The 23,944-nt window shown below is 53.6% G+C and overlaps 7 protein-coding genes across 7 annotated transcripts; 4 read left to right on the top strand and 3 right to left on the bottom strand.

Moving 5' to 3' along the window:
* Positions 1–982: 982 nt before the first annotated feature.
* HER10_EVM0012955 (uncharacterized protein) lies at positions 983–6,389 on the top strand (the record flags this gene model as incomplete). The annotated part of the gene is made up of 2 exons (XM_035482329.1): positions 983–2,051; positions 6,001–6,389. 2 exons carry the CDS (start codon positions 983–985, stop codon positions 6,387–6,389), a joined length of 1,458 nt encoding a protein of 485 aa, XP_035331087.1.
* A 1,360-nt stretch (positions 6,390–7,749) lies between these two features.
* HER10_EVM0004642 (zinc-binding dehydrogenase) lies at positions 7,750–9,448 on the top strand (the record flags this gene model as incomplete). The annotated part of the gene is made up of 4 exons (XM_035474278.1): positions 7,750–7,785; positions 8,255–8,710; positions 8,783–9,157; positions 9,245–9,448. The coding sequence occupies 4 exons, from the start codon at positions 7,750–7,752 to the stop codon at positions 9,446–9,448; spliced, it is 1,071 nt and encodes a 356-aa protein (XP_035330614.1).
* Positions 9,449–9,718: 270 nt separating this feature from the next.
* HER10_EVM0004501 (brix domain-containing protein) lies at positions 9,719–10,935 on the bottom strand. The gene is made up of 3 exons (XM_035474143.1): positions 10,884–10,935; positions 10,766–10,822; positions 9,719–10,691 (listed from the first exon to the last, which is right to left on the bottom strand). The coding sequence occupies exons 1-3, from the start codon at positions 10,895–10,897 to the stop codon at positions 9,803–9,805; spliced, it is 960 nt and encodes a 319-aa protein (XP_035330606.1). The 5' UTR covers positions 10,898–10,935; the 3' UTR covers positions 9,719–9,802.
* A 1,017-nt stretch (positions 10,936–11,952) lies between these two features.
* HER10_EVM0001843 (uncharacterized protein) lies at positions 11,953–13,196 on the bottom strand. The gene is made up of 2 exons (XM_035471578.1): positions 12,448–13,196; positions 11,953–12,373 (listed from the first exon to the last, which is right to left on the bottom strand). Exons 1-2 carry the CDS (start codon positions 13,146–13,148, stop codon positions 11,983–11,985), a joined length of 1,092 nt encoding a protein of 363 aa, XP_035330454.1. The 5' UTR covers positions 13,149–13,196; the 3' UTR covers positions 11,953–11,982.
* A 1,241-nt stretch (positions 13,197–14,437) lies between these two features.
* Positions 14,438–16,142, bottom strand: HER10_EVM0007647 (uncharacterized protein; the record flags this gene model as incomplete). The annotated part of the gene is made up of 4 exons (XM_035477197.1): positions 14,438–14,544; positions 14,605–14,706; positions 14,784–15,684; positions 16,026–16,142. The coding sequence occupies 4 exons, from the start codon at positions 16,140–16,142 to the stop codon at positions 14,438–14,440; spliced, it is 1,227 nt and encodes a 408-aa protein (XP_035330799.1).
* Positions 16,143–18,529: 2,387 nt separating this feature from the next.
* Positions 18,530–20,147, top strand: HER10_EVM0013004 (uncharacterized protein; the record flags this gene model as incomplete). The annotated part of the gene is made up of 4 exons (XM_035482377.1): positions 18,530–18,921; positions 19,057–19,486; positions 19,552–20,032; positions 20,104–20,147. The coding sequence occupies exons 1-4, from the start codon at positions 18,665–18,667 to the stop codon at positions 20,145–20,147; spliced, it is 1,212 nt and encodes a 403-aa protein (XP_035331090.1). The 5' UTR covers positions 18,530–18,664.
* A 760-nt stretch (positions 20,148–20,907) lies between these two features.
* On the top strand, positions 20,908–22,368 carry HER10_EVM0003433 (peroxisomal membrane protein 24). Its single transcript, XM_035473108.1, has 4 exons — positions 20,908–21,264; positions 21,321–21,436; positions 21,504–21,530; positions 21,596–22,368. Exons 1-4 carry the CDS (start codon positions 21,235–21,237, stop codon positions 22,101–22,103), a joined length of 681 nt encoding a protein of 226 aa, XP_035330546.1. The 5' UTR covers positions 20,908–21,234; the 3' UTR covers positions 22,104–22,368.
* Positions 22,369–23,944: the final 1,576 nt, after the last annotated feature.

The raw sequence follows: 23,944 nt of genomic DNA, 5'->3' as shown, positions 1-23,944 counted from the left end.
CGGTGCTGTTATCTTCGTTCCTCAGGACTGCTCCTGCCCAATTGTCTTCTTTGAGTCCAGACTTGCTATCTTTATCAAGAGCCGTCACTGAGGGGCAGGGTTGGATTGTGGTCGGAAGAGAGTGGAGGGGCTTAGCTGTGCCCCTCTTTGCGCAACTGTCACGATGCGCCTCATATAGCTTGGCCAGACCAACCGGGTTACACTGCACCTTTTCTCTAAACTGGGTCCATTCCGTGAAATCAAAATGCCGCACTGATACTAGAATTTGCCCTCTTTGATGATCGCTGACACCATTTTTGGGACATGGACGAAATCTGGGGCGGAGTGCGGCCTGTGTCGTCAAGTGAGAACCTGGATGGCCGATCGCGACGTCGTCGAAGGACAGCCGGGTGCGCACTTGAGGTGTACTTGCGATGCTATATCTCTGTTGCTTGGTCTCTTTTCCATATCTCATCTCAACTACCCAAATTTCAGATTCATAATCTTTGGATTATTTGCTGTGAATAGTGAATCACTGCTTTCGTCAAACATCTCATCCGAATCTCAATTTTCAAAGAGCGGAGTGATTCAGAACGCTCTGAGCCCTGCCTACTTATACGCGACTGGCCTCCAATCTACACACGTCACCGCATCACGAACTCGAATCTTACAAATTATTGCATTCGAATCACTTCTACTTCAATTTATTGCGTTTGCCCTCGCATATCTACTATTCACAAACTCTGGTGCAAGCTTGAACACTAGAACGGTCGAGGTTGTCAGTACAGCGTAGAGCAGCAGGAGCAACTAAGGAGTCAGAAGTTCCAAGAACGACACTGGCTTACTTCCTGCTACCTCTCCTCACAACCACATATCCCAGAGGGCAATCGCAGGCCGATCGAGGTTGATCCAAAACCTCCTTGTTCATCCAACTGCGTTTAGTAAAACCTCTACTCCAACATTCACCTACAATACCTTACTCCCATCTAAACCTTGGATAACAATGTCGTCACTCTTACCCGGCCACCTTCTCCTCCTCGTAGCAGAGCACGCAGACTTTGCCCAGATCCAAGCCCTCCGAGCAACCTGCAAGACCAACCGCGCCCTGCTGGACAGCTACCAGCACACCGTAACAAGAGTCAACACCGCCCGGTACCCCTGCGCACCACGCAACCACATCCTCGCCTCCGACACCCGCGAGCGCGAGGTGCTGCCAAAAGACACATTTGATACCATCCGAGAGCTAGAGACGCGGCACCGACACATTGAGCAGATCGTCCACGGCTCATACCTCGCCTTTTGGGAAGAGTACGGGCTCCAGGACGCGAATAAGGCGGACACCATCCGCGCCAACCTAAAGAGAGCCCTCTGGCAGTGCTCGGCGATTGCGGACCTGGAGACGCACTCAATACGGTACAGAGACGACGTCGTCCCCCGCCGGGATTCTTGTGTGAAGTCTCTCATCCATCAGGAGATTATACTCCACGACGCGCCCCCTCCCGACGGCTGGCATCTGGCTTTGAGGGAGGTCCACGAGTCCAACCGCCAGGATGTGCGGTTCCGTCAAATCGCCCACGTCCGCAATGACCTCTCTACGCAGGACCTCGCGGGCATAGTAGTCCTCGCGCACCTCGCTAGTCAGGGGTACCGGAGGTACAGGGCTCCCACGACAAACGGGCTGAGCCGGCCCGAGATTATCGAGATGGGGGTGTGTATGGCGGAGAACACCATCCGCCACGGCGTTTTCTTTCTGTATAGCAAGGTCGTAGCTGGCGAGGGTGAAGGCGACGAAGACGGGCGGCACCACGCGAGGCTGCTTCTGGACGATACCTTTGACGAGATGCGGCGGTGGGAGGCCGGGGATCCTAGTGTGCTTCCCGGTCTGACGATGAGCGTCGCGTCTACGTTTTGCGAGAAGATTGGGTGCGAGCACCGGGATATGCTGGATGCTGCGTGTACGTTGTTGAGGGGGGATGTGTGGCGTCCTGCGGCGGAGGAGGACGAGGGGGAGGAGGTCGAGCCTGAGGCTGGGAGGGAGAAGCCTACTGGGGAAGAGGTTGAGCAGGATACCGGTGTGATGGAGGGAGGGGAGGGGGGGCAGGTCTCTTGAGGGTTTATACCTGGAATAGGATACATTGGATACTTATGAATGCATGATGACTCTACAAAAGCTTGGTCCGAAGACTTCCAGACCAGATTCATTTGCTGCTATACCCCTCTATTCCCATTAATTGTAATACATATTGCAGTAAAGGGATTTATGGAGAGAAGAGTGAGAAGAAGGAGTGAAACTCTTTAGTACAGCTGTCTCGGACGGCAGTGAATCACGAAAAGGGGCAGTGAACCTCGCGGTCACGACCCATATTGGTCGAGTATTTTACTGAGTCCCTCTGTCGGCCCCCTTATTTGTCATCTTTCTCACTGTGCTTTATTGGGACTTTCGAATTCTTGTGATGTTTGGGTGTTGTACTCAGAGATTGGCCAACCTACCCACCGCTCACAGATAGCTCGAGGGAACGATCAGGAAGTTTGTCATTACACGGAAGCCTGGTGTCAGTTTCCGTTTTCCTGTGAGCACTCATCTTCTGGTGGCATAGATATATGCTAGAAATGTAGACATGGGAGGTGAGGGGTGGTTCAGGACCTGACAACCGCCCAAACCAAGCTCCGAATTCTCTTGCTCGTATAAAGACACATGGAGTCAACCAGAGAAACGTCTGGCTTTATCACGGGGCTCGAGATGCGAATAATTTCTGGAAGAAGGCGTGTGTCCTGGTGATACTTTTCAGGGTACAAGGAAGTCTGTGGAAGCTCGAACGCTTCCTCTGGTCGATTTCTGTGGGCTGCGTGCCAGGTAGTCTACGTAGGTAGGTTGCAGGACTTGACATGCACACACACACACACACGCTTTCACGAGGTTTGAACATTTCGTTCTTTGAGCCCCTTCGTGTTATGAATCTCATTAGGCCCGCCACTTGGAGACTTGACAACTTTAGCAAAGTCAGGGCAAAGATAGGTGCCACTTAAGTTAGGCAGAAGCCATGGAAGCCTGAGGATGGAGTGTCCCGGCCGGCTATATCCCGACGTCGAAGCATAATGGTAGCCTAACCCGATGGTACCTTGCGGTGTGGTACGTCGTTACGGAGGAGGCTACGAGGTTTCATTTTCATAGGCAGATTCCAATGCAGGGCAAGACGGCTCTCGTCCGGGAAAGCCAAGCGGGTATGAAGGGGCCTTGGCCTGCCAAGGAACTCGGAGAGATCTTGTGGGAGAATAAGCTTTTTTCTTAGAGTATGTTAGATGAGGATTCTTGAACAGAGCCGCGTGTGTGACGACGACTGCTTCAAGTGGATGATTACCGACATGGGTGTTCATCTTTTGGAAAGGAATTTGGTGGGGGCTACCACCCGGCATAGGAGATTCACATCGGGGCTAGGTACACGTATGTCTATCCGTCTCGAGCGAGAAGTTTTCTTCGTTGGAGGGTCTTTTTGCTGGGTTTACGGGGATGGAGGACGGAGTGATTACTATGGATTCCGCGTGGAATGCAGGACTTTTTTTTCTCACGGTCTATAGATACTTGGTGGAGTCTCTGCCTGTATACGTACCGCTGGGTAGGCTGTGACATGATGCGAGAACTGTCGAACTCGTTTGGGTTGCGGTGACTGGTAAGCCTGTCAGGCGAGGAGTCACCGGAGCCCCAAAGTCCCTTTCGCCGTAATGCAGCGTTCCACATTAGGGCTGATCTGGGCCCCCCTGGGGGATATCAGTCCTGGGGGCACCAGCCGGCAGTGGAGGTATTCGTAGAGGGAACGTCACGGGTTTCGCCCGTATTACTGCTGATCAAATCAATTAACCGTTCGGACGCTCCTGGCTCGCCGAAAATCAAGTCGAGGTAACTATCGTGGGTACCCATCACCAAGGTATATAGAAACGGTGTCTCACAACTGGTACCGCGCAGTGGAGAAATCATTCCTAGCCAGGGCAGATTAAACGCCAGATATCTGTTGTTTTGTGTCGTTGTCTTTTTGTAACAATGGCGGGCGCGATGGGAGAGTGACTCACGACGCAGGGAAAAATCTCACCGGCGGCGAGATCTCAGGTTTCCCACCGCGATGAGAGAGAGGTCTGAGACTGTCTGCTACGTAAGGTATACTGTGAGGTATCGACGAGGTAGGTCTCCACAGCCGACCGGTGGTCTATCTTGCCGTCTTACAAACGTTACGAGTCCTATTTGTCCTACGGCGGATAAATTCCTACGCTAGAGTTGCTGTGGTGTTGTTGGTGCCTGTTGGTTTGCGTAGCCCTGGAGGCAGGGGCTCTGACGCTTATTTTTTGGTTGGTAGCGGTGCCGGGAACCGAACGGCCGCGTTGGCCGTTGATCTGCTGTATCCGTCCCCAATACCTTGCCTTACGTGGTCCGTGGAACCCGCTACCACGGGACCGGGGGGAAGATCTCAATGTCTGAATGTATGCGTATTTCCAAGTAGGTTAATTAAGCATGATATTGACGTCGTAAGGTGATTGCGTTGCGTAGTCACTCTGAGTCTAATGTGGTATGAGTTGATGAGTCTATTCGGTATGGTATCCACAGCAATTGCAGTGTAAAGCCTAGTACGAAAGCGAATTGTCGTACACGGGTGAATTTCCACGACAAAGTGCGCGCAGGAAAGCCTCAGTCAAATTGGGTCAAGATAGTGCGTCGCCGATGGCTTGGGGCTGAGTTTGAGAGGAGGGTTCGCCAAGATGCCAAAGTGGCATTGGTTTCGCAATAATTAGAAAAGAAAGAAACTTTTCCATCGCAGCTTGTCAGTTTTTTGGCGATGATGGGATGAATTGAGAATTTTTTTTCTCTTTTCCTCTTTGCTCGCATTGAATTGGATTTTCATTTGCCGCCTTGCCGCCCTACCGCCCGTAAGGGACTTTGCCCAGGCACGCCGTGATGTCCTTGCGATCCATGCGAGAGTGAAATGTAGGATGGCGAAGCAGCAAGATCCGGATGTAGGCGGACGCATTGTCAGGGTTGAGCCTTGCGCCAAGTGACTCATGGCCGAAGTTTATCGGAACAAGGAGAATTTAGAGTGACACTGCCAAACTGCTCGGTGCCAGGCTTGCCAGGCAACTGGCAAGCTATTACTTACTACGTACAGCGTCGTGCTCACGCAGGGAGAGAGTAAGCTTCAAGGCTACCGCTCGTGCTGGTAATTGAGGAGAGGTTTGAGGGGGGGCAGTTTGACGCATTGACAAACTGACGCGAACCGGCGTAATGTCTTGCCTGTACAGGAATCCCTCTGGGTAGTCTTACTTACCTCTTGGGGTTTAGTTCTTCCAAGAACTCCCAGTGAATACTGTGGTATGATAAGTGTGAATATGACGGCGTAAGGGAGGGGGCAAAAGAGGTTAAGCTCAATAAGCTTCCCGTCACACGCCCACGCAAGCCCGATTGTTGGTTATGGGCGACGCAATGGTGTGGATACCCGACCTTGATCTGTTCCGGGGGCCTGGTTGGATGCCTTGGGATAGGACCAGGAAGGACCAGGGAAGGGGGGTAATTCTCCCAGTGACGGAATCTTTGGAGGATGCGTGTACGCAGTCCTGCGTGTGCAAGTTGCGTGTGTCCGAGTGCGTGTGTGTGTGTGTGCGATGGGATGGGATGGCTTGGGTTGGGACGAGGAAAGGGGGGAAGATGCTTGTTCAGGTTTCTGCGCCCGTTTTTGGGGCCCCCAAACCACGCCGCCGGCTTTTGCTTGGAATAGATGAGTCCTACGAGTACTCCGTAGGATACTTTGATACACGTTAGTGTAGGCACACTAGGTAGGTACAGGATGGATGCAGGATACAGTGACATTGCGTGCCATGGCATTGGAGGCGGTGCATCGCTTCGTTTTGGAAAACATAGTTATAAAGAGCATGCCAACGCCCAGCCTACCAATTCTTCATCTTGGCCTGCGTCAGCAACAATCAGCCTTTTCTACCAATCGTCCATCAATCAAACGCTATCAACACCAACAAAACTACAAGAAGCCATCCATCACCACACTCACCACCATCGCCATCTACTGACGATCAACACCACCACCAAAATCACGATTTATCACACAACCACCATCCGAACCCCTCAAACCGCAAACATGGCCAAAGCAACATACGCACCCTCCACCTTCTCCGAGACCTCGACAATCTGCTCCTTTGAAAAGGAATCCTTCGAAAAAGACCCCGCCGTGACAGTAGCACCAGTACCCGCCGTCAAGGAACGCCGCTCTCTCCGCTCAAGAGTCAAGAAGGCCCTCCGCGAGGTCGGAAACCCGCCCACCTACCGCTACGACCTCGAGCACGGCATCGAGACCAAGAGGACGGTGCCCGTCGGCCCCATGGGTTTCAACGTCCTCAACCAGCCCTCGCGCATGTAAAGCACACTTTGCTGCTACCTATCAGTGGACTCTTGTGTGCTTGCGATAAGCGATAAGCGAACGTGCGATTTTGATCCCGACGAAGAACAGACGAATTTGACTGTTACGGATGAAGCGATTTTTTTTTCAACATCTATGGATGCCATGAACGGATATACCAAATGGCGCAACGGAGTTTGGATGGAATCTTCATGGGGTCACCCCACACTGGGGGGGACCCTGATGGGGGTTTTCCTTGGGTTTGACCAACATTTTTCTCTTCAATTTCTTTTAACGGCACGCAATAAGGGCGAGAAACATAAAACAAAGGTCACGTCTCCTGTGTGTTTCTTCCCTTCCCTTTTTGCAAGCTGTCGCTGGGCGATAAGGTGTCGACAGAGACGGACCTTGGGGGATGATGGCAGGTGCCGCGAGTAGAGATGGCTTTTGCGAGCCCAGCTGAGAGGAGAGGGGGGGAGCTTGAGGAGGTTGCCTTTGTTCCCGCTCAAAAGGGGAGATGGAGGGGGGCGCCAATGGCTCTCGCGCCTGGCTGGGGTTAGGATAACGACGGCGGGTTGGCGGAAACATGGGGAGCAAGCCATCGTCTTACGGGCTGCCACACTCCAAGGATTGGGTCGACACCTACGCTCAGCTTTTTTTCTTCTTTTTTTACATCTGCAAATTCAAGGGGGGCGGACTTGAAGAGATATAACCGGTTCCCCCATACGGGACATGGATCTTGATAGAACAATACCACGAATTCCCTCTATCCCAAGTTTGCTATTCCTTTCACGTGAAAAATGAACAATTTTCGAAGTGACTATCTTCATCGACCGTCTAGGTATCTAGACCAAGTCAGGATATCCTAGTACCTAAGTCAGAGGCGCGACTCGACTCGGCGTCTCAACATCAGACTGACTAGGCGCGCGAGCGCGCGCTCGGAGTATCAGCTGCCCAGCCGGGCGAGTCGACACAATGAGAATGGAAGAGTACCCAGGCCGTTCCCCATTTTTGCCGACCGGAGTAGACCGAGCGAGTACCGGGTTAAGTGGGACTGTCCGGGGGGCAAAGACCAGGCTCCGGACCCGTTTGGCGGCAGTTCCGTTGCCCCAAGCCAAGGATTTAGGCCTGATTTGTCCCTACACGGCTCAGTATGATCAATCAAGCATCCTTGAGCTAATTCCAGAGAACCAAATTAACGTTATGTCTCAATGCATTCCCAAGATTTAAGGATTCAAAACAAAACGCATTTGGGCACAAAGAAATATCTTGCCTTTGCTCGAAATCGAACATCGCAATCCGGAATTGCCATCATGACGTAACATGCCCTCATTGAGTAACTGCTAAGTTACACAGCACCAGCAAGAACCAAGTTTCTGAAATGATCCTCTTCCCCTTCCAGAAGCATACATCTAGGGCAGACAACAGGGACTGGATCGGACGAAGAGGACAAGAGGGGAATTCTCATGGATTGGATGGAAGCGGGGGCCACGGCTCATCCCTTCTTCAGTCATCTGGCTTAGAAATCACGACATCAACTACGAACCGGGGCCGAACTCCCTTGCGCCAAGCTTATTCAGCATCCCGTGTCCGTGGTGATTGCTGCTTGAAATGTTTGCTGGGCTTTTGTTGGTTTGACAATTGCTTTTCGTTGGGAATCGTAAGTGGGAATAAGTAATGACTAAGTACAAAATGGCACGAGAGTCTCTCGTCTTCGATGGTGTTGGTCTCGTTCATGGTAGGACCAATCTCCTTGAGCCGTCATTAGACTCCCTTGTACACGAAGCGGATTGAATCTTCCCTCCTATACACACAACCATCTCATAATACAAACGTCAGAGAGAAAGAAATCACACAAAATGGTAACCATCCCCAAAACCCACAAGGCCGTCGCCACGCCCGCCAAACGCGCACCCCTCATCCTCCTCGACCGCGAGACAACTCCCCCGGGACCAGGCGAAATCCTCATCCTGAACGAATGGACCGCCTCCAGCCCGCTCGACCTCCACCGCGCCGACGGCGGCCTTCTCTGCAACCACCCGGAAGTCATGGGCGGCGGCGCGGCGGGCACCGTGGTAGCCGTCGGCCCCGACCAGAACCCGGCGGACGCCGACAGACTGAAGCCGGGGGACAAGATCTTTACGTTTGCGTTCCACCACTTTAGCGAGCGCGCGCACCAGGACTTCGCGACGGTGCCGGCGTATTTGGTGTCGAAGCTGCCCGCGAATGTCACGCCGCAGGAGGCCGCGACGGTGCCGACGAATCTGATTACCGTGTTCCATGCCGTGACGGCGGATCTGGGGCTAGAGCTGCCGTGGCCGAGACCTCAGGGGGAAGGATGGGTCCCGCGCGCGAGAGACGACGCCGTGCTCGTTTGGGGCGCGGCGAGTAGTGTCGGCGTGTACGCTGTGCAGGTGCTGCGGCACTGGGGGTACCGCAATATCCTGGCCGTGGCGAGCGAGAAGCACCACGCGCAGCTGAAGGCGATGGGCGCGCGGAGCACGTTTAGTTACCGGGACGCCGACGTCGTGGAAAAGGTTCTGGGGGCTGTTGGTGAGCGGGGAGTGCCGTTCGTGTTGGATTGTATCGGGTCCGTCGAGGGCACGCTGAGGCCGTTGACGAAGATTGCGGGCCGGGGAACAAGGGTTGCGGTTATGTTGCCTGTTATTGTGAGGGATGCGACGGAGGAGGTTGAGCCTGTGTATGAGATGGAGGTGGGGGATGTGCTGGTTGGGGAGTGGGCTGATGGTGTTGAGCTCCGGGGGGTGAGGACGCATTTCTACCTTGCGGTGAGTTTTGGATTTCTTTCATTTTCTTGCTGATTGAGCGAGTATGCTGCTATGATGTGAGAGGAAGCTGACATTTCGGTGACGCAGAATGAGTTCTTCAAGGAAAAGATGCAGAGAGAGATTGTACCGACGCTCTTGGAGCAGGGCATCATCAAACCCAACAAGCAGAAGATTGTCGAGGGCGCCACCATGTTGGAAAGAGCGCAAAAGGCGATTGAGTTGCTGAGAAAGAGGGATCCCAGCGGTGAGCGTCTGGTCTGGAGAGTTTCGGATCTTGATCTGAAGCTGTGAGGTGGTCGTGTTAGTTGATATTCTCTAAGTACGAGCATCACCTAGTTGACTAATACCGGGGACAGAGGAATGATGTCCATAATAGGAAGAATAGAGGTCTTTAAATGCTTTTTGTGACTTTGTTCCTGCTTTTGTAATCTGCCGACCATCTGCTGAAAGAAGCTCAAAACTCCAACCGTGGGATGCCTCCTGACCAAAAACAAAACGCCAATGAGTGGTCGATCCTCCGCTGCGTCGTCTCTTTTCCCACTCGGATATGTATATCAAGTTCTCCTCCGCAATACACACACACACACACACACATTCTCTCTATCTCATAACCGTCGCCATATTCCTTTTGTCACTCCAGGCACTCTACTCCTTGCGACCCTTCTTGGGCTTCTCCTCCGCATCGCCCTTCTCCCCCTCGTCCTCGCTCGCCACGTCCCTGCTGCGCTTCAGACCCTTCATCTTGCGCGTCTGCAGCTCGCCCAAGTCCTGGCGGCCGACGTGCACGCGACCCATCTTGTCACCCATGGCGTCCGTGGTGATGTTCTTCTTGGTGCGCTCCTCGGTGCCGCGGGGCTTCTTCATGGCCTCCTTGAGCATGCCCTCCTCGGGCTCGCGCATGCGGCCGACGCGGAAGTCCATCCGGGGCCCAATCTCGTTGACCTCGACGCGGGGCACCTTGGAGCCGCTGCGCTTGGTGGTGATGGTGTAGGCGCGGAGGCGGATGGCGGGCTTGGCGGCGTCGTCGGTGGGCTCGTCGGCCGTGATGGAGACGATCCACTGCAGGCCCTCGACGTCGATCTTGTCCGTGGGCTCGCCGCGGAAGAAGTCGGCGAAGAAAGACTTTGCGTGGGTGTACTCGTTGGCGATGGGGCTGTCCCAGGCGGTGCCGGCGAAGTTGAGCATGGGCTTGAGGCCGATGGGCACCTTTTTGCCCTTGAACTGGGCGAGGGTGCGGAAGGTGTCCGGGTCGAGGTAGAGCTCGAGCATGTCAAAGACCTTGTAGCTGAAGGTGCGGACGAGGGTGAGGGCGTGGGGTCGCTTCTTGGAGGTGTGGCCAAAGACGAGGATGGAGGCGTCGTTCTTTTCCGAGAAGAACTCGAGCGAGTCGGCGTTGTCAAAGGGGTGGATGTCGTTCTTCTTTACGAAGCGCTTGGCGAGCGGCTGGCGCATCTGGTAGAGCTCGTTGATGGCATCTTGTGTCACTTGCGAGCATGAGCTTCCGCGGAGGAACAATGCCGTCTTGGGGTTTTCTCTGTTTGAGAGAAAGGTTGCTGAATTAGCTTGCGATCATGGTGAAACTTGTTCGTCGAGATTGGGGGAACGTACTGGGCCTTGGGCTCGCGCTTCTCGAGCGCACGCTTGGAACGAGCATTACGGGGTTTTCTGTTAGGCATTCATTAGCTCCTTGTCGGCATGGCTACCATTTACCGTTGTCGCGACTCACATTTGACGAAGCATTGTGCCGGTGGTCGAATTTGTCGTCCGTCGGGTCTTTGATGCAAGTGGCTGGGATGCGAACTGATCTCAATTCTGCGGTAAAGTTGAAGCCGCCGTCAAAAAAATTGCTTATCGTTATCGCCAGGACGTAAGATCTTATCTTATCACCCCGCGGCATTGAACCTGTGCTTGAACTCAAGACTGCCAGCTGGTCCCACCTGCAAGGCTTCAGCTGAACTCTGACGTTCCCCATCACCCAACGTCATTAAAATACACTGCCGGTTTATAATATCCAACACGCGCCTATTGTTGTCCATAAACGTCCAGCTCACTATCAAACCACAATACCGTCATGGGCCACAAAGAGCACGATACGCCTAAAAAGGCACGGTTCCGGGGAGCTTATACCTTTCTCACTGCTCATGGCTATAAGTTCAAGAGGAAGGATCTCTACGAGTTCTTTGATATTAGCGAGCGAACAGGTCGCGAGCTTCTGAAGGACCCGTACGGGTGCGACCGTACGCGCCACAACAATCCGGATCTCCCAGAGACGCGCGGGCGCAAGCGGAAGGTCGTTGACGAAGACGCGGTCGATGAGAATGAAAAGCCCCTGAAGAAGAGGAAGAGGAAACCCGTCAAGAAGAAGAAGAATCCACAAAAGAAAACAGAGGCAGTGAAGGCTCCTAATTCACCGCGAGCCTCGGAGAAACAGACGAGCTCCAATTTGCTGGCAAACGAATTATCGCAGGCAGCACCAAATGCAGTTGACCAAATGCCTGGCCCATCTCAACCCGGCCCATCTCAAGCTCAATCAACCCCCTCGGGCAGCTATATTAACTCCTATACCACCAGTGTATTTTCCACAGTGGATGGAGGACACCCGTACCCTTTCTATGGAGAACAACCTGGCCATGGTCGTTACTGAACTTCATGTACACCTTCTAAAGATGATTTGACATCATGCACAGAGTGTGCTCGACGATACGAGCAACAGTCAAACGGTTTCATACAAGTCATGATCATATTCCTCCAACGGTGAACCATCTATACACAGCCCCAAACAACAATACGCGACAGTTTGGCCGATTCTTAGACGACCCCTATGCCTAGTTCACCAACTCATACAACTGACTAACAGCACCAACACCTTCCCTTGAGTACAGCGCCAGGAAATGTGTCGGGTCCCTGTTGAAAAGTCCAGGCCAATGGGCCTGCGCGGGCCCCGTCACGACACTGCCGCTCCACGTCTTACCGTGGTCGACGCTAGTGATGACCTTCATCTCGCCAAAGTTGTAGCCGTCGGCACCCTCGACGTCCTCGTTGGTCATGAAGCTGGCGACGAGCGTGCCCCACACGTTGTACACCTGCGGCGCGCCCGACATGCGGCCGTTGCGCGCCGTGTAGAGGCTGCCACGCTCACCCCAGGTGTAGCCGTCGTCGTGGGAGAGGACGTAATCGACGTTGAACCTACCCTCTCTAGTGTGTTCGAACACGGCGCTGTGAAGGGCTCGCTGTTAGTTTCTGCTTCCAGGAGAATAGGGGAAAGTCCTCTCAAGGGCGATTCAACTTACATCAAGTCTCCTTCGTTGCCAATAGGCGCAACACCGACCATACCGTCACGGGACAAACGATCGCCACCCGAGACAGGAACCCAGGCCGACCAAGTCTGACCGCCGTCCTTGGAATACTTCATAAAGTTGTCCTGGTCATCAGCCGAATTCTCAGCCGAGTAGTAGCACTGCAGCGTGCCATCCCTCGCCAGACGCAGGTACGGCTCCCACAGCCCGTTGACGCCGTTGGGCACGTGCTCCTCGACGGTGGACAGGTACTTGAACGTCGCGCCGCCGTCGTCCGAGTACGACACGGAGATGCGGAAGTAGGTGTAGTGCCCTTCGGCGCCCGTGCGGTCGTGGTTCCGGTAGGCGTACAGGATGCGGCCGCCCGGCAGCTGGATCGGCATGGCGTTATCAATGTCGTGCGTCGCCCTCTCGCCGCGGAAGACCTCGCCGATGCGCTGCCAGGACTGCGCGCCGTCGGTGGAGCGGATGACGCGGAGGATGCTGGTCGAGCCTTCTTTCGCCGCGTAGCCGCCGATGAGGGTGCCGTCGTTCATGAAGCTTACGCGGATGTAGTTGCCGGTCGGATCGATGATGACGGGGTCGCCGGCGCGGACGACGCGTCCTGGCAGGCGTTTGTCGAGAGATACTGGCGTGGTGGTGGCCAGGCCTACGAGGGCTAGGCCTGCGGTGAGGGTCTTTGCGAAGTTGAACATTATGATCAAGTCATGGGGGTTTTTCTTGTCGACCTATGGGTGGCGATACATCAAAACGAGTTGAGGCTTCCCATGATGGACTCTTTATGTATTTCCATCTCCATGGCGCCTTGTAAGCGCGGCATATCGGAGTCAGTACCAAGAGTTTTGTGGCATCATGTCAGCTCCACGAGCTGACTTGATCAAGGGTGAATTTTCTCTCCTCTCTCCCTGGTCATCTCAATTTGGCTGCCTACCCAGGAAGCAAAAGCTTGCTGAATGCCTCTACGGATACCGTTAAAGGATCAATTGCATCTACGTTGTGGAGATCGCTCCCCGGGCTGAGTTCCTGTCCTTGAATCCTTCGCGCTTTGCCCACGTAAAATCCCGGCTTCCCCTGCAGGAAGCGGTGTATTCGTAGAGCTCGTCCAATAAACCATCCTGTTCATCCTGTCAGAAATATTGATTCCCTCGTGCGGCTCTCTGGACTCCACAGCACAGGTGAGACGCCAGGGACCCCAGGAACTGCGAGCTGACATTGGAAATGCTGGTTGGTGGCGCTCGAATCCTTGTCTGGGTACCACAATTCAATTGCTGGTGCCTAACGTTCACCACTTCCAGTTTCTCACCTTTGCTATGGTTTCTAGTCACCTAGGGGCGGTTGCTCCGGCTCTCGTCTTATGAATGCATCTATATTGAACGAAGCACAGAAAACGACAGCCGTATTTCTAGTGTGTGTCATACCCATCGCTTTCTAAGGTATCAGAAGCCGCTGCGCAAGTAGCAATACTCAAGAAACGGTTACTTTATGAGGCGGCAGCCTGTTCAAGCAACGTGACACCTCTACGTCGTCGATCAAGACACGGTAGGTAATTGAACTTTCGTCACATCTCAAAACGGAATATGGCTTGTAGTCCTGCCAGTGCCGGTAGCATTCATAGCGATTAGCGCTTGGATCTTGAGTGATGCAACGTTAATCCGTGAGTAAAAGACTGGCGACGAGCTCTGAAAGTAGCTTGTAATCAGTGGCGGACTTGCCCTCCGTGTCTAAATTCACTTTGGCAGGAAACCCAGTCGAGCCAGGTCACTGTATTGACACCCAGCATTGCATTCCTTTCAAGTTGTGGTCTCAGTGTTTCAGTGCAGCGTTCGCTTCCACAGGAATTCCGAGGTAGCCTTGGGTAACGACAACAATTTACAATACTGGCTGGAAGGAATAAGAGATCTCGAGACAGGTTCAATTCTGCCGCTGGCTGGTTGAGGAAGTCTAGAGCAAATACCGACACTAGCTACTGGCCCCCCATTGCCAACTAGTTTTGCTGTCCGTCGATGGCACCGTTGGTCATGGTTCCCAGAGCTGGTCGGGGGCGGAATGGCCACTCGCGTTCGAACTCAACCTTGTCAATCTTCTTCACCACTAAATTACCATCAGTAAACGCCCACGTCCAAAGAGACTGTCGTGTCTCGATATACTCACATTGCCCAAACACGTCGCGCATACGTCGCTGGTACCACCAGCCTACGAAGCTCACGACCGCCATGAACGCTATCGCGGCAATGGCGACTGGCTTCCAGTATTCTGCTGCTTGTCAGACCCATATTCTCCCGATACAGACAGAAAGTCTGTTTAACACTGAAACTGCGTAGGTGACTTACTTGTGGCGGAATTAATCATTTCCCGGCTGTTCACCGATAACACAACCGGGGGACGTTTCTCCTTCGGCTCCAACCAGTAATGCACGTTGATGAAGCACATGTTGGTGCGGTACACGCCCATGATTTGCATCAAAGTACCGCCGAGGCTGACAAAAACGGCGCCCAATCCAAAGATGATTTGCAACGAGTAGTACAGTGAGAACCAAAAAGTGTGCAAGGTCCAGGATCCCGGTTTGCTGGCGTGGGCTAGGAAGTCCGCCAGCTTGGTGCTGGGCGAGTGCGTGTCTTCGTGCCACGGAGCCGTTGAAGGGTCGTAGAATTTTCGATCATCGAGCCACCCTCCCTTTCTAAACATGTCCAATGCTCTGATGCGGCGTTTGGGGTTGGTGGCGTCGCCCGGGGCGCCGATGTAAGCCCATAGCCATAGACCAATCTGCGCGAGCTGCAGACCAAAGTAGACCAAGAACGTCAGGGAGCGGCAGGACAGCCCGATCTGGGGCGTGAAGAATGCCAGCATGAATGCAAACAGGAAGGGGATACCGACGAGTAGCAGGGTGAGGAAGAGCAAGACGAACCAGTCCAGGAGCGATAAGGTGGTTCTGAAGCGCAGATCCTTCATATCGCCATCGATATCCTCGTGGCCTTGACACTCGACATCGGTTCTTCTGCTATATACCGTAAGAAGCTGCTCGATCCATTGCTTCTTTGTATGGCCGCGAAGCCATTGCCAGGCCACCTTGTAGCAACTGGGATAGACCAGATCGAAGCGTAAGAACCCAAAGACGTAGGTTGGATCCTCGGGGTCCTTCGGATCGCGCTCTGTTGCCAGAACCCCCTCCAGGATATTGGGGTTATTTCCAGCAAGTAGTAAACCGGAAATGATGGCGATATGAGGAATAATCTGACTCGAGTTAGTCGGGGAGTATTAGTCAGGAGGTGAGGACTGACCATGTACCATGATCCAAACGCGATGGATTCCCTATAGGATTTTGTTAGTTTGTTCGCGGCTTGGGATCATATGGCGACTAGACGTACGCGATGTTTTCATCTCCCAACTCGTCAAGGCTAGTCAGGAACGAAAAGATGAATCCTCCTAGGAAGAAGCTTGAATATTTAGCAACCAGAAAACTGCCTCGCTTTTTCTTAGGGACGGTAATTACATTACTGGTGCACCAACAATCGACCCGAACGAATACTGGCAATGCAACATCGTACGGAGTCGGGTCTTGGTTCTAATTATACAGCGCTCAGTCTCCCGGGATCGGGGCCATGGCTCTTGGATGTGTTCACGCCGGTCGCATAGGCGATCTGGACAATTGTGCCTGGCCCACTGACGCGGAGACTGGCCTCGAGAGACATTGTCGTCATCGTAAAGCCGTAGGTCATAGAGTAAAGTCTCCATGTGACGCCAAGGAGATGCCGTTAGGTGACCAGTTGAATGACGTGGAAATGCCTGCGTTGAGGCGGCGTTGTTCGCATTTGGCTGAGGAGCGGATGAACGCCGTCTGATGCCCTGATTCGGCGGTTCTGTACCCATTGATGTTGAGTTTGCGACGGTCTGGGGCGAGGTTCTGCCATGGGAATCCTGGCTGGCGCCATTGCCAATTGCTTGTTCTCGGTGAGCTAGGGACCCAAGCGGTACATCTCCGTTCTCGACGGTATGAGCTTCCTGAGGCATTGGTATTGACATTAATTCCCCTTGTGTAGTGTGATCCCGATGTGATATGTGCCCATTTTCCAGAGGTGTTGCTGGTACGGCGGAAACAGATGCTTGTCTCCCCCATTTCAGGGTCTCGCGGTCTAGAGCGAGATCAAGATTCCCAATCAATACCAGCATGAGGCAACGGCACCGCATGTCGAGCGTCAGTCGCTTATTTTGAATTTTGTCTCTGAGAAACTCCAGAACCCGGTTATCTAGTAACGCTTCATAGAGGCCGCTCAGAATCATGGGGCCGGCGAAGGCGAAGCAGATGGAAAGCCATATAATTGTATCGACTGTGACAATTATGCCTGCCAAAATAGCACCGATGATGGCTGGAATGATACTTTTGATACCGGCAATATCTGCCACAAACAAGGCGCTGCAGCGATGTCAGAGTAAGTCACGAATCCTGGCATATTAGACAACGATGTATCGCTGGGTTGTCGTACCGATAAACATGAAGTTTCCTTCGCCTGGGCACCGACAGACAGAATACCACGGCTGGTAGCAAGAAACCCGACAGAGAGTGAAGCCAAGCATTCAAGTTAGACTTGTCACTGAGAGACCAACCCGGGCAGTTGTCGATGAACCATGCATACTCGACTTGCACCTCAGGGGCACCCCCAAGATGTGCCTACATCTCAAATGAGCCTCGGTAACTTTGCCTGAAAGTATCGTTTCGGAACTTACATCGTTATACTTGGCGTCGCAAGGAAATTGACTTCGGAGAGCGGCGTCTTGAAGGTCGCCTGTTGTAGATGTGCCTATTTTGGTAATCGAATTGTTGGCGATGATCAACGTTTTGTTCTCCAAAATGTCTAGACCGACGTAGACAGCTTTGAGGCAGCACCATGTGTAGTTTTGACTCCCCAAATAGACACTGCCTGATTTGTTGGGGAATTGCGCGTCTAAGTCGGCGAGCTGCCAGAAGACGTCCCATCTATTCGTCACATTGTGGATGTTATCTGCCGATCGAGCTACTGTCGCAAGAAGTAGCAGAGACCCGAGAACTCGGTTCATCGCTCAGACCAGGTGGTATCGGTTCACGGACTATCCGCAGTGAGACTAAAGAAAGGGCGACTTCGAGACCGGGAAGAAGGGAGGTTAAGCATGATAATAAGCATGACTTGCGACCCTACACAGGGGTCCAAACACAACTATCAGCGACTGGGCCAGGCTGGGCGCAAGAGTCAATATTTCAGCCTCACTTGAGCCATTCAATCAATAAAGATGGTGTCGTGTGACGCGGCGCTGACCACCCCATTGGATGTGTAGCCTGCCATAAGCAGGCTGAGCCGTTGCCATGATGCTTCTAGAAGAGGCTGCAGATAGGACAGATTAGACGACCAATGACGGGAAATGCAATGACAAGAGAGGAAGGAGACCCGAGAGGGATAGAGATAGAGTAAAAAGATAAAGGAGAGAATTGCGGTCAAGACTTTTAGGCAGAAAGAAGAGATGTGATTTCTCTTCTGGCATGCGAGACAACAAGGCGGGGAGGCTTAGCATGAACTGGCAGGCGGCATGCAGCCTGAGATGAGGTGGAGGAGCGAAGCACGGCGGTAACCCACGCCTTTTTCCTCAATTACTCGTTGGAGACAAAAGCATGGCGACAAATCAAATGCGAGGTCAGATAAGCAGGGACGGTCTAACGCAACCCTCCGATGTGGCTTCGGCCGGCTGGAAGGTCAGACCGGAGTTCTGGCTCCACGGGGACTCCTCGGAGACTTAGTGAGCTTCGGCGATGCACTGACCCGACGGACACGGAAGAGACTCTCGGTCGGCCCACTGTAAGTCGGGGAGCCTGTCGTCATTCACACAGTTCCAAGTCGTAGCAATAACCAAAGTACCATGTCGAACCAGATATATTTTTTATGATTGGGATCTTAAGAGCCTCGAGTTGGCCTTCCAAGCAAACGAACGGAGCTCGGCATCCAGAGGTACCTTATTTCTGACAAGCCCTAGCGGGCTTACTTCTTCACGGTGGATCACGAAGCGGTAGTGCCCGAAGGATCTGACCTCATGCGTTGAATTCGCTTAATGAGGGATCCCTACCTGCCATGTTTTGTTCCCAACATTTCCCGTAACTATAAAGCTGGAACAAACATTCGCCAAGATATCGTCTGTCTTTCTGCATCTCGACAAGCATCGTTGGGGGCTTATATTGCATTGATTCATCATGGGATTCATTCTCCAAACGAGCATCATCTTCATCGTGATCCTCGGCGTGGCCTTACAGCTCGTGCTGAAGGACCCCATCTGGCTAGGCCTGGGAATCGGCAAGGAATTCCAGCCTCTCTCCGACTTCCCCTACTCGTGCCGTCGCATAGAGGATCCAAGATTGCAGGCATGCGAGGATATGTGGCTGTCCGAGGCCACGCGCCAGCTATTCCTCGCCTGTTCTGATCCCCTCTCTCGCCAGCAATGGCTACCAAAGTACGTGTTCTTAAAGCAGCCTCCCCTCCCACCCATCTCCGCCACCGCCCGGTATCATCGCCCCGCTCCCCGTCCCCGGGCCGGATCGGTGTGACCCGGAAAGGCAAGCTAACCTCACCCCGCTCCGGCGTCTAGCGCACAGCACATGAACGCATCGGGCCGCTCCACGCGGGACGCCGTCATCGCGCTAGACATTGACATACCCAAGGGCGATGCATTTGAGTACCGCGTCCTCGAGACGCCGGGGTTTACAGGCACCGCTGGCGACGGGCTGCTTCAGCTCGTTGGGATAACGGGCATTGACGCACCAAAGGGCGATAGGGTCGAGATCCTCTTGGTCAACAACGGCCCTTCCGTCGATCCCGTCACGGGCAACCTCCTGGACCAGAAGAGCGTGGGCGCCAACTCGACGATTGAGGTCTTCGAGACGGGTCCCAAGGCGATGGGGATGAAACACGTCCGCACGTTTGCCAGCGCCAACATCTCGACGCCGAATAACATCGCTGCATTGTCTAGCGAGGAGTTTTACTTTACGAATGCCAATGGTCCCCACAAAGTCGGGCTGGTGAGAGACAAAGCATGTAATGATACAGACAGAAATAGGTTCGGCTGATGCACCGTAACTTGTAGCAATTCTTCATCGGCCCCTTGATGGGCGACGGCGACGTATCATTCTGCTCCGCCTCGACGGGATGCAAGCGCGTCTCCGAACGTCACCGCATGCCCAACGGTCTCGTCCGCGGTCTCGACGGCCTCATCTACGTCCCGAGCTCCATGGCGGGCGGCGTGCAGGTGTTTGAAGTGCTCTCGGGCAACGACGACAACGGACTGAAGAAAGTGGCCGACATCCCCGTGCCCTACGCCATCGACAACCTGTCGGTGGACGGCAAAGGCGACATCTACGCCGCCATCTTCCCGCGGGGCATCGAGATTCTGCAGGCGGCCAAGGACCCGCTGAATGCGAGGCCTAAGAGCGCTGCGGTGCGCATCCGCAGGGAGGAGGATGGCGTCTACGTGTGGGAGAAGATTATTGAGGATGGACTCGGGGAGGTGTTGCCTGGGACTACTACGGTTGTGCACGATGCCAAGACGGGGAGGTTGTTCTTTGGTGGTGAGTACTGCTCTGACCTCTGTGTTTGAATGAATGAAATGTGTGTCTGGATGGTGTGCTAACTTGTTTAGGTGTTACATCGCCATTTATTGCAGTCTGCGAGCCCAAAAACTAAGGGGTGGTCGAGATTCGATGCCGTCTCTGGCATGAATGTTAACTGTGGAGTTCATGTCTACACAAACTAGTAGCCTGTCAAAGTGAGATGCCGTAGTGTCATCTTGTTCAAAATCTCATCTCTCTAAACTATTTGGGGTAAACTCTGAAGTGATGACCGTTGCGCTGTGAGTTGTGACTGAGATGAGATGAGATGAGTACTGTTGATGCTGCGAGTCTTGAGCACATGTGAAGAAACGGGGGTTCAAGGAATGCTCGTGCCGCTACAGGGTACTGGCGCCAAGTGGGATTCACATGGAATTCATTCACACGTGGGAGGCCCAAGACATTCACTGACTCTTCCAATTGTCCCTACTTGTCATCAATTCTACATCCATTTCGCTCAAATATGATTCATTATGAAGACCGATTTATTCTCGAAATGGATTCAAATGAAGTGCAAGACTGGATCAATTATTTGAATCTTCATGCCTACTAGAGGTTAAATCGCAAAGTTATCCCATCTCAATTGCCATCCGTCATCACATGCCAAAACCCCCAAACACCACGACGTTTTCCCCAGACGGGCGAATCCCTGGAAGGCTTAGCGGCGCGCCGGCCCTGCGTCATAGGGGCATGTGGGGGAACCGGGGGCTGGGAACAGGCCGTCTCCAGCGTGACTCGCCCAGAGCCGAACCCAGCCAGATTTCACCTCTAACCGTGGGACCAGACAGGTCCTGGGGCCGAGGTACGGGTACCGTCCACCACTCCTTGCCGCAAAGGTCATCCACCGCCCATCAACCACCACCACCACCAAAAGACTCCCGACCACAACTTGTCCGTCTCAACTTCACACACATCCGTTCCCCATTACCTCCGGTCCGAACCCTCCTAGAATCTTCCCCCGTAGACGCAGTCCGTTCTTGTCGCTCATTAACTGCCTTTCCAAAACGATCGCGATCTCCATGCGTTGAGTGGAAGCTTTGTTGAACCGAGAGCGACTCCATCGTCGCATTCCGTCGTCTACTTACGGAGAGTACGAATTGCCGAGGCTAGCCACTGCGACCGCCCACACATAGACGCAACACCAAGCAACGACCTTTCCAACCATGTCGCTCGCCGCCCTCGATGGCCTCAAGGTAGAGCTAGCTATACGAACGAGGGCCAAAGTGCGTGGACTGACGCGCATTCATAGGCCGCAATCGAGCGCATCATCCTCGACCCCAAGTACCACGACATCCTTGCCGTCGTCAAAGGCGCCCGTAATGGAGCCGTCTACGGCGCAAAAGTCCGCTTTCCTCATGCCCTTGTGTATGTAGTGCATCCTCCAATCCGCTCTCATGGTCGAGTCAAAATGCTAACTTCAAGCCCTCTACAGCATGATATTCCTCTTTCGTTCTGGAACGTATGTGAACACCCTCCTCACCCCCAGCGAAACCACCTTCCGGCTAACATAGCGAACCTCAATAGACTCCGCCAAAAAGCAGGCCTCGTCTTCCGCGCGACCCGAACCCACGCCCGCAACCTCGCCAAGTTTGCGACAATCTACAAGCTCACAATGTACCTCCTCAAAAATTACGGCCCCAGCCCGGGCAAGGAAGGGCCCTACGACTCCTTCTTCGCCGGCCTGCTGGGCGGCTACATCGTCTTTGGCGGGCGCTCCCCGCGCAGCGGCAAGATCTCGAGCGTGAACCAGCAGATTGTCATCTACGTCTTTGCGCGCGTGGTCCTGGCGCTCGCCCGCCTCGCCGTGGCGCCCGGCAAGGGCCTGCCCGTCGTCAGCCGCGACGACGTCTCGGCCAAGATCAGCTACTACGCGTGGCCCGTGTTCGCGAGCACGAGTTGGGCCATGGTCATGTACCTGTTCCGCTGGCAGCCGCAGGAGCTGCAGCCTAGTTTGCGCAGCAGCATGACGTACATTTACCAGCAGAGCAGCGAGTGGGATTCGCTGAGGAACTTTATCTGGCATAACAAATAGATGGACCGGCGCTTTCTCATTGGGAGTTTCTGGTGGGTTGTATGGCGTGTACTTTAAGACGATTTGGCGTTGGTGGCGAGCTGTTTTCGGGTTTGGCTTTTGTTGATTTTTGGATATGGTGACCGGATGATGAGTTACATATTACGGAGAACTCTGGTGGGATCTTGACAGCTTCGTGACATGGCATCATAGACCGGTCTCTCACTCGTATACAAGTACGATTCGGCTTTTATCATCTACTATCTATGGCTGACCTGCTCATATGTGCTGCCACTTTCTCAAACACACAACGCGGATATCGAGGTCCAGCTATGCACCTCGAGACTACGCGTATTCAAGCCTGAATACGGCGAGACTGAGGTGCCTTCCCGCACATGATCACGAACCTGAACCTGAGGCTAAGGTATATACCCCCCTTAAATCCCTTTCCCGTCACCAGCAACAGCAGGCGCCCCTCTAGGTCAGGGGGTCAGATCAAACTGGGCTGGGTGGTGGAGTGGTTCATGGTCAACAATTAACATCGCCAACCAGCCTACTCGACGACAGGCTAAGCGCATACGAGAGTCCCCGAGTTCGAACCCCAGCATGAGCACCAAGAGATGTAGCCACACCGGTGGTGAACTCTTTTTTAAATTTTTGGGGAAAGCTTCTAGATGCCTCACGCCGGCAGCCCTCCTTTTTTTGTTTTATGTGGATAAACGGGCGATTAGAGTCGTCATTAACAGCACGGAAGTGCGCTATGTGATTATTGCCGTTACTTCAGTAGAACAACGCGAAGTCGGTGTGATTCCCACCCCAGTTGGACGGGATCCTACGGGTCCGATGCCGGATAGCGGAGAAGTGGACGCGGCCTTGGGACCCGCCTAGGTTATCATTTACATTGTGTCAAACTAGAGAATGGCGTCGGGTCAGGACAAGAGGAGGAAAGCCCCGCTGTTGCGTTGGATGCTTGTCGTGAAGAATGGGATCGTTGCCTGGGTTCCGCGCGGGGATGAATCGGTGGGTCGTCTGGCATAGGGCTGTTGTGGGTTATTAGGTAGGCGTTGATGATGAAAAGTGTGAAGAGCAGGGGAATATGGTGCGAGGGGACGCCCCAGAAAGCGGAATGGGAGGATCGTAGCATCCGATCTCAAAGTCGATGTCGGTAGACCAAGGTGATGCAAGTCTATTCATGTGTACTAGGTATTCATGTGTATTTTCCATATGTCAGCTTGATACTTGCTGTTGACTAAAAAAGGGTGATGTGACTTCATTCCAAAGAATGGGAGCGGTGGACGGTGAGCTCGGAATTGAAGCCATCGTGAGATTCACTCGTTATACCCTTGTTTGCTGCAGAATGTCAAGTTCAGGGGTGAAGGTCCGAGTGGGCTCCATCACAAACGGTGTGGCGTGTGGCTGATGGAAATCTTAGGAGATAAGGTAGCGAACGCCACACTGGAGCTAATCGCCGACGACCAAGATTCCGCCCATCATCCCAGATCTTGGACCGGCAGACTGCACCTGCGAGAGAAAAGTTCTCTCATGAAGGATTATCAATCATCTGCCCATGCTAGACGTTTGTTTCTGTAACGTACTGGGGCAGCAATTACCATGGCATTCCGATCCAGCCACGGCTTTGAGATTGCCTGATCTAGACCCTCGAGGTTTGCCTAGCAAAGTAAACCGTGAACAGGCTTCATCCCACTCTCAGCCAAGTCGCCGCGGGCTCTTGATGCAGCTTGGCCTTGTTGTTATTTGTTCCCGGCAAAATCCCGAGGTCCGGTAGTGCGGCAGGATGATGGTGTGTGGGGCAGGTATCTGAATCGCCGGGCCGTTCGCCGCAACCTCGTGGCATTTCTCAG

The sequence above is a fragment of the Colletotrichum scovillei genome, assembly GCF_011075155.1.
Source record: "Colletotrichum scovillei strain TJNH1 chromosome Unknown Contig00008, whole genome shotgun sequence".
NCBI classification, from domain to species: Eukaryota; Fungi; Ascomycota; class Sordariomycetes; order Glomerellales; family Glomerellaceae; genus Colletotrichum; species Colletotrichum scovillei.
The sequence above is the reverse complement of the archived record's forward strand: the minus strand, read 5'-3'. Positions and strand labels throughout refer to the sequence as shown.

Coding starts and splice junctions, on each gene's coding strand:
- HER10_EVM0004501 (XM_035474143.1), bottom strand. Junction 10,692..10,765: donor AAGCGCGAGCCCAAGGCCCA/GTACGTTCCCCC, acceptor TCTCTCAAACAG/AGAAAACCCCAAGACGGCAT.
- HER10_EVM0001843 (XM_035471578.1), bottom strand. CDS start 13,148: ATGTTCAACTTCGCAAAGACCCTCACCGCAGGCCTAGCCCTCGTAGGC. Junction 12,374..12,447: donor GGCAACGAAGGAGACTTGAT/GTAAGTTGAATC, acceptor AGCCCTTCACAG/CGCCGTGTTCGAACACACTA.
- HER10_EVM0003433 (XM_035473108.1), top strand. CDS start 21,235: ATGTCGCTCGCCGCCCTCGATGGCCTCAAG. Junction 21,265..21,320: donor CCGCCCTCGATGGCCTCAAG/GTAGAGCTAGCT, acceptor GCGCATTCATAG/GCCGCAATCGAGCGCATCAT. Junction 21,531..21,595: donor TTCCTCTTTCGTTCTGGAAC/GTATGTGAACAC, acceptor GAACCTCAATAG/ACTCCGCCAAAAAGCAGGCC.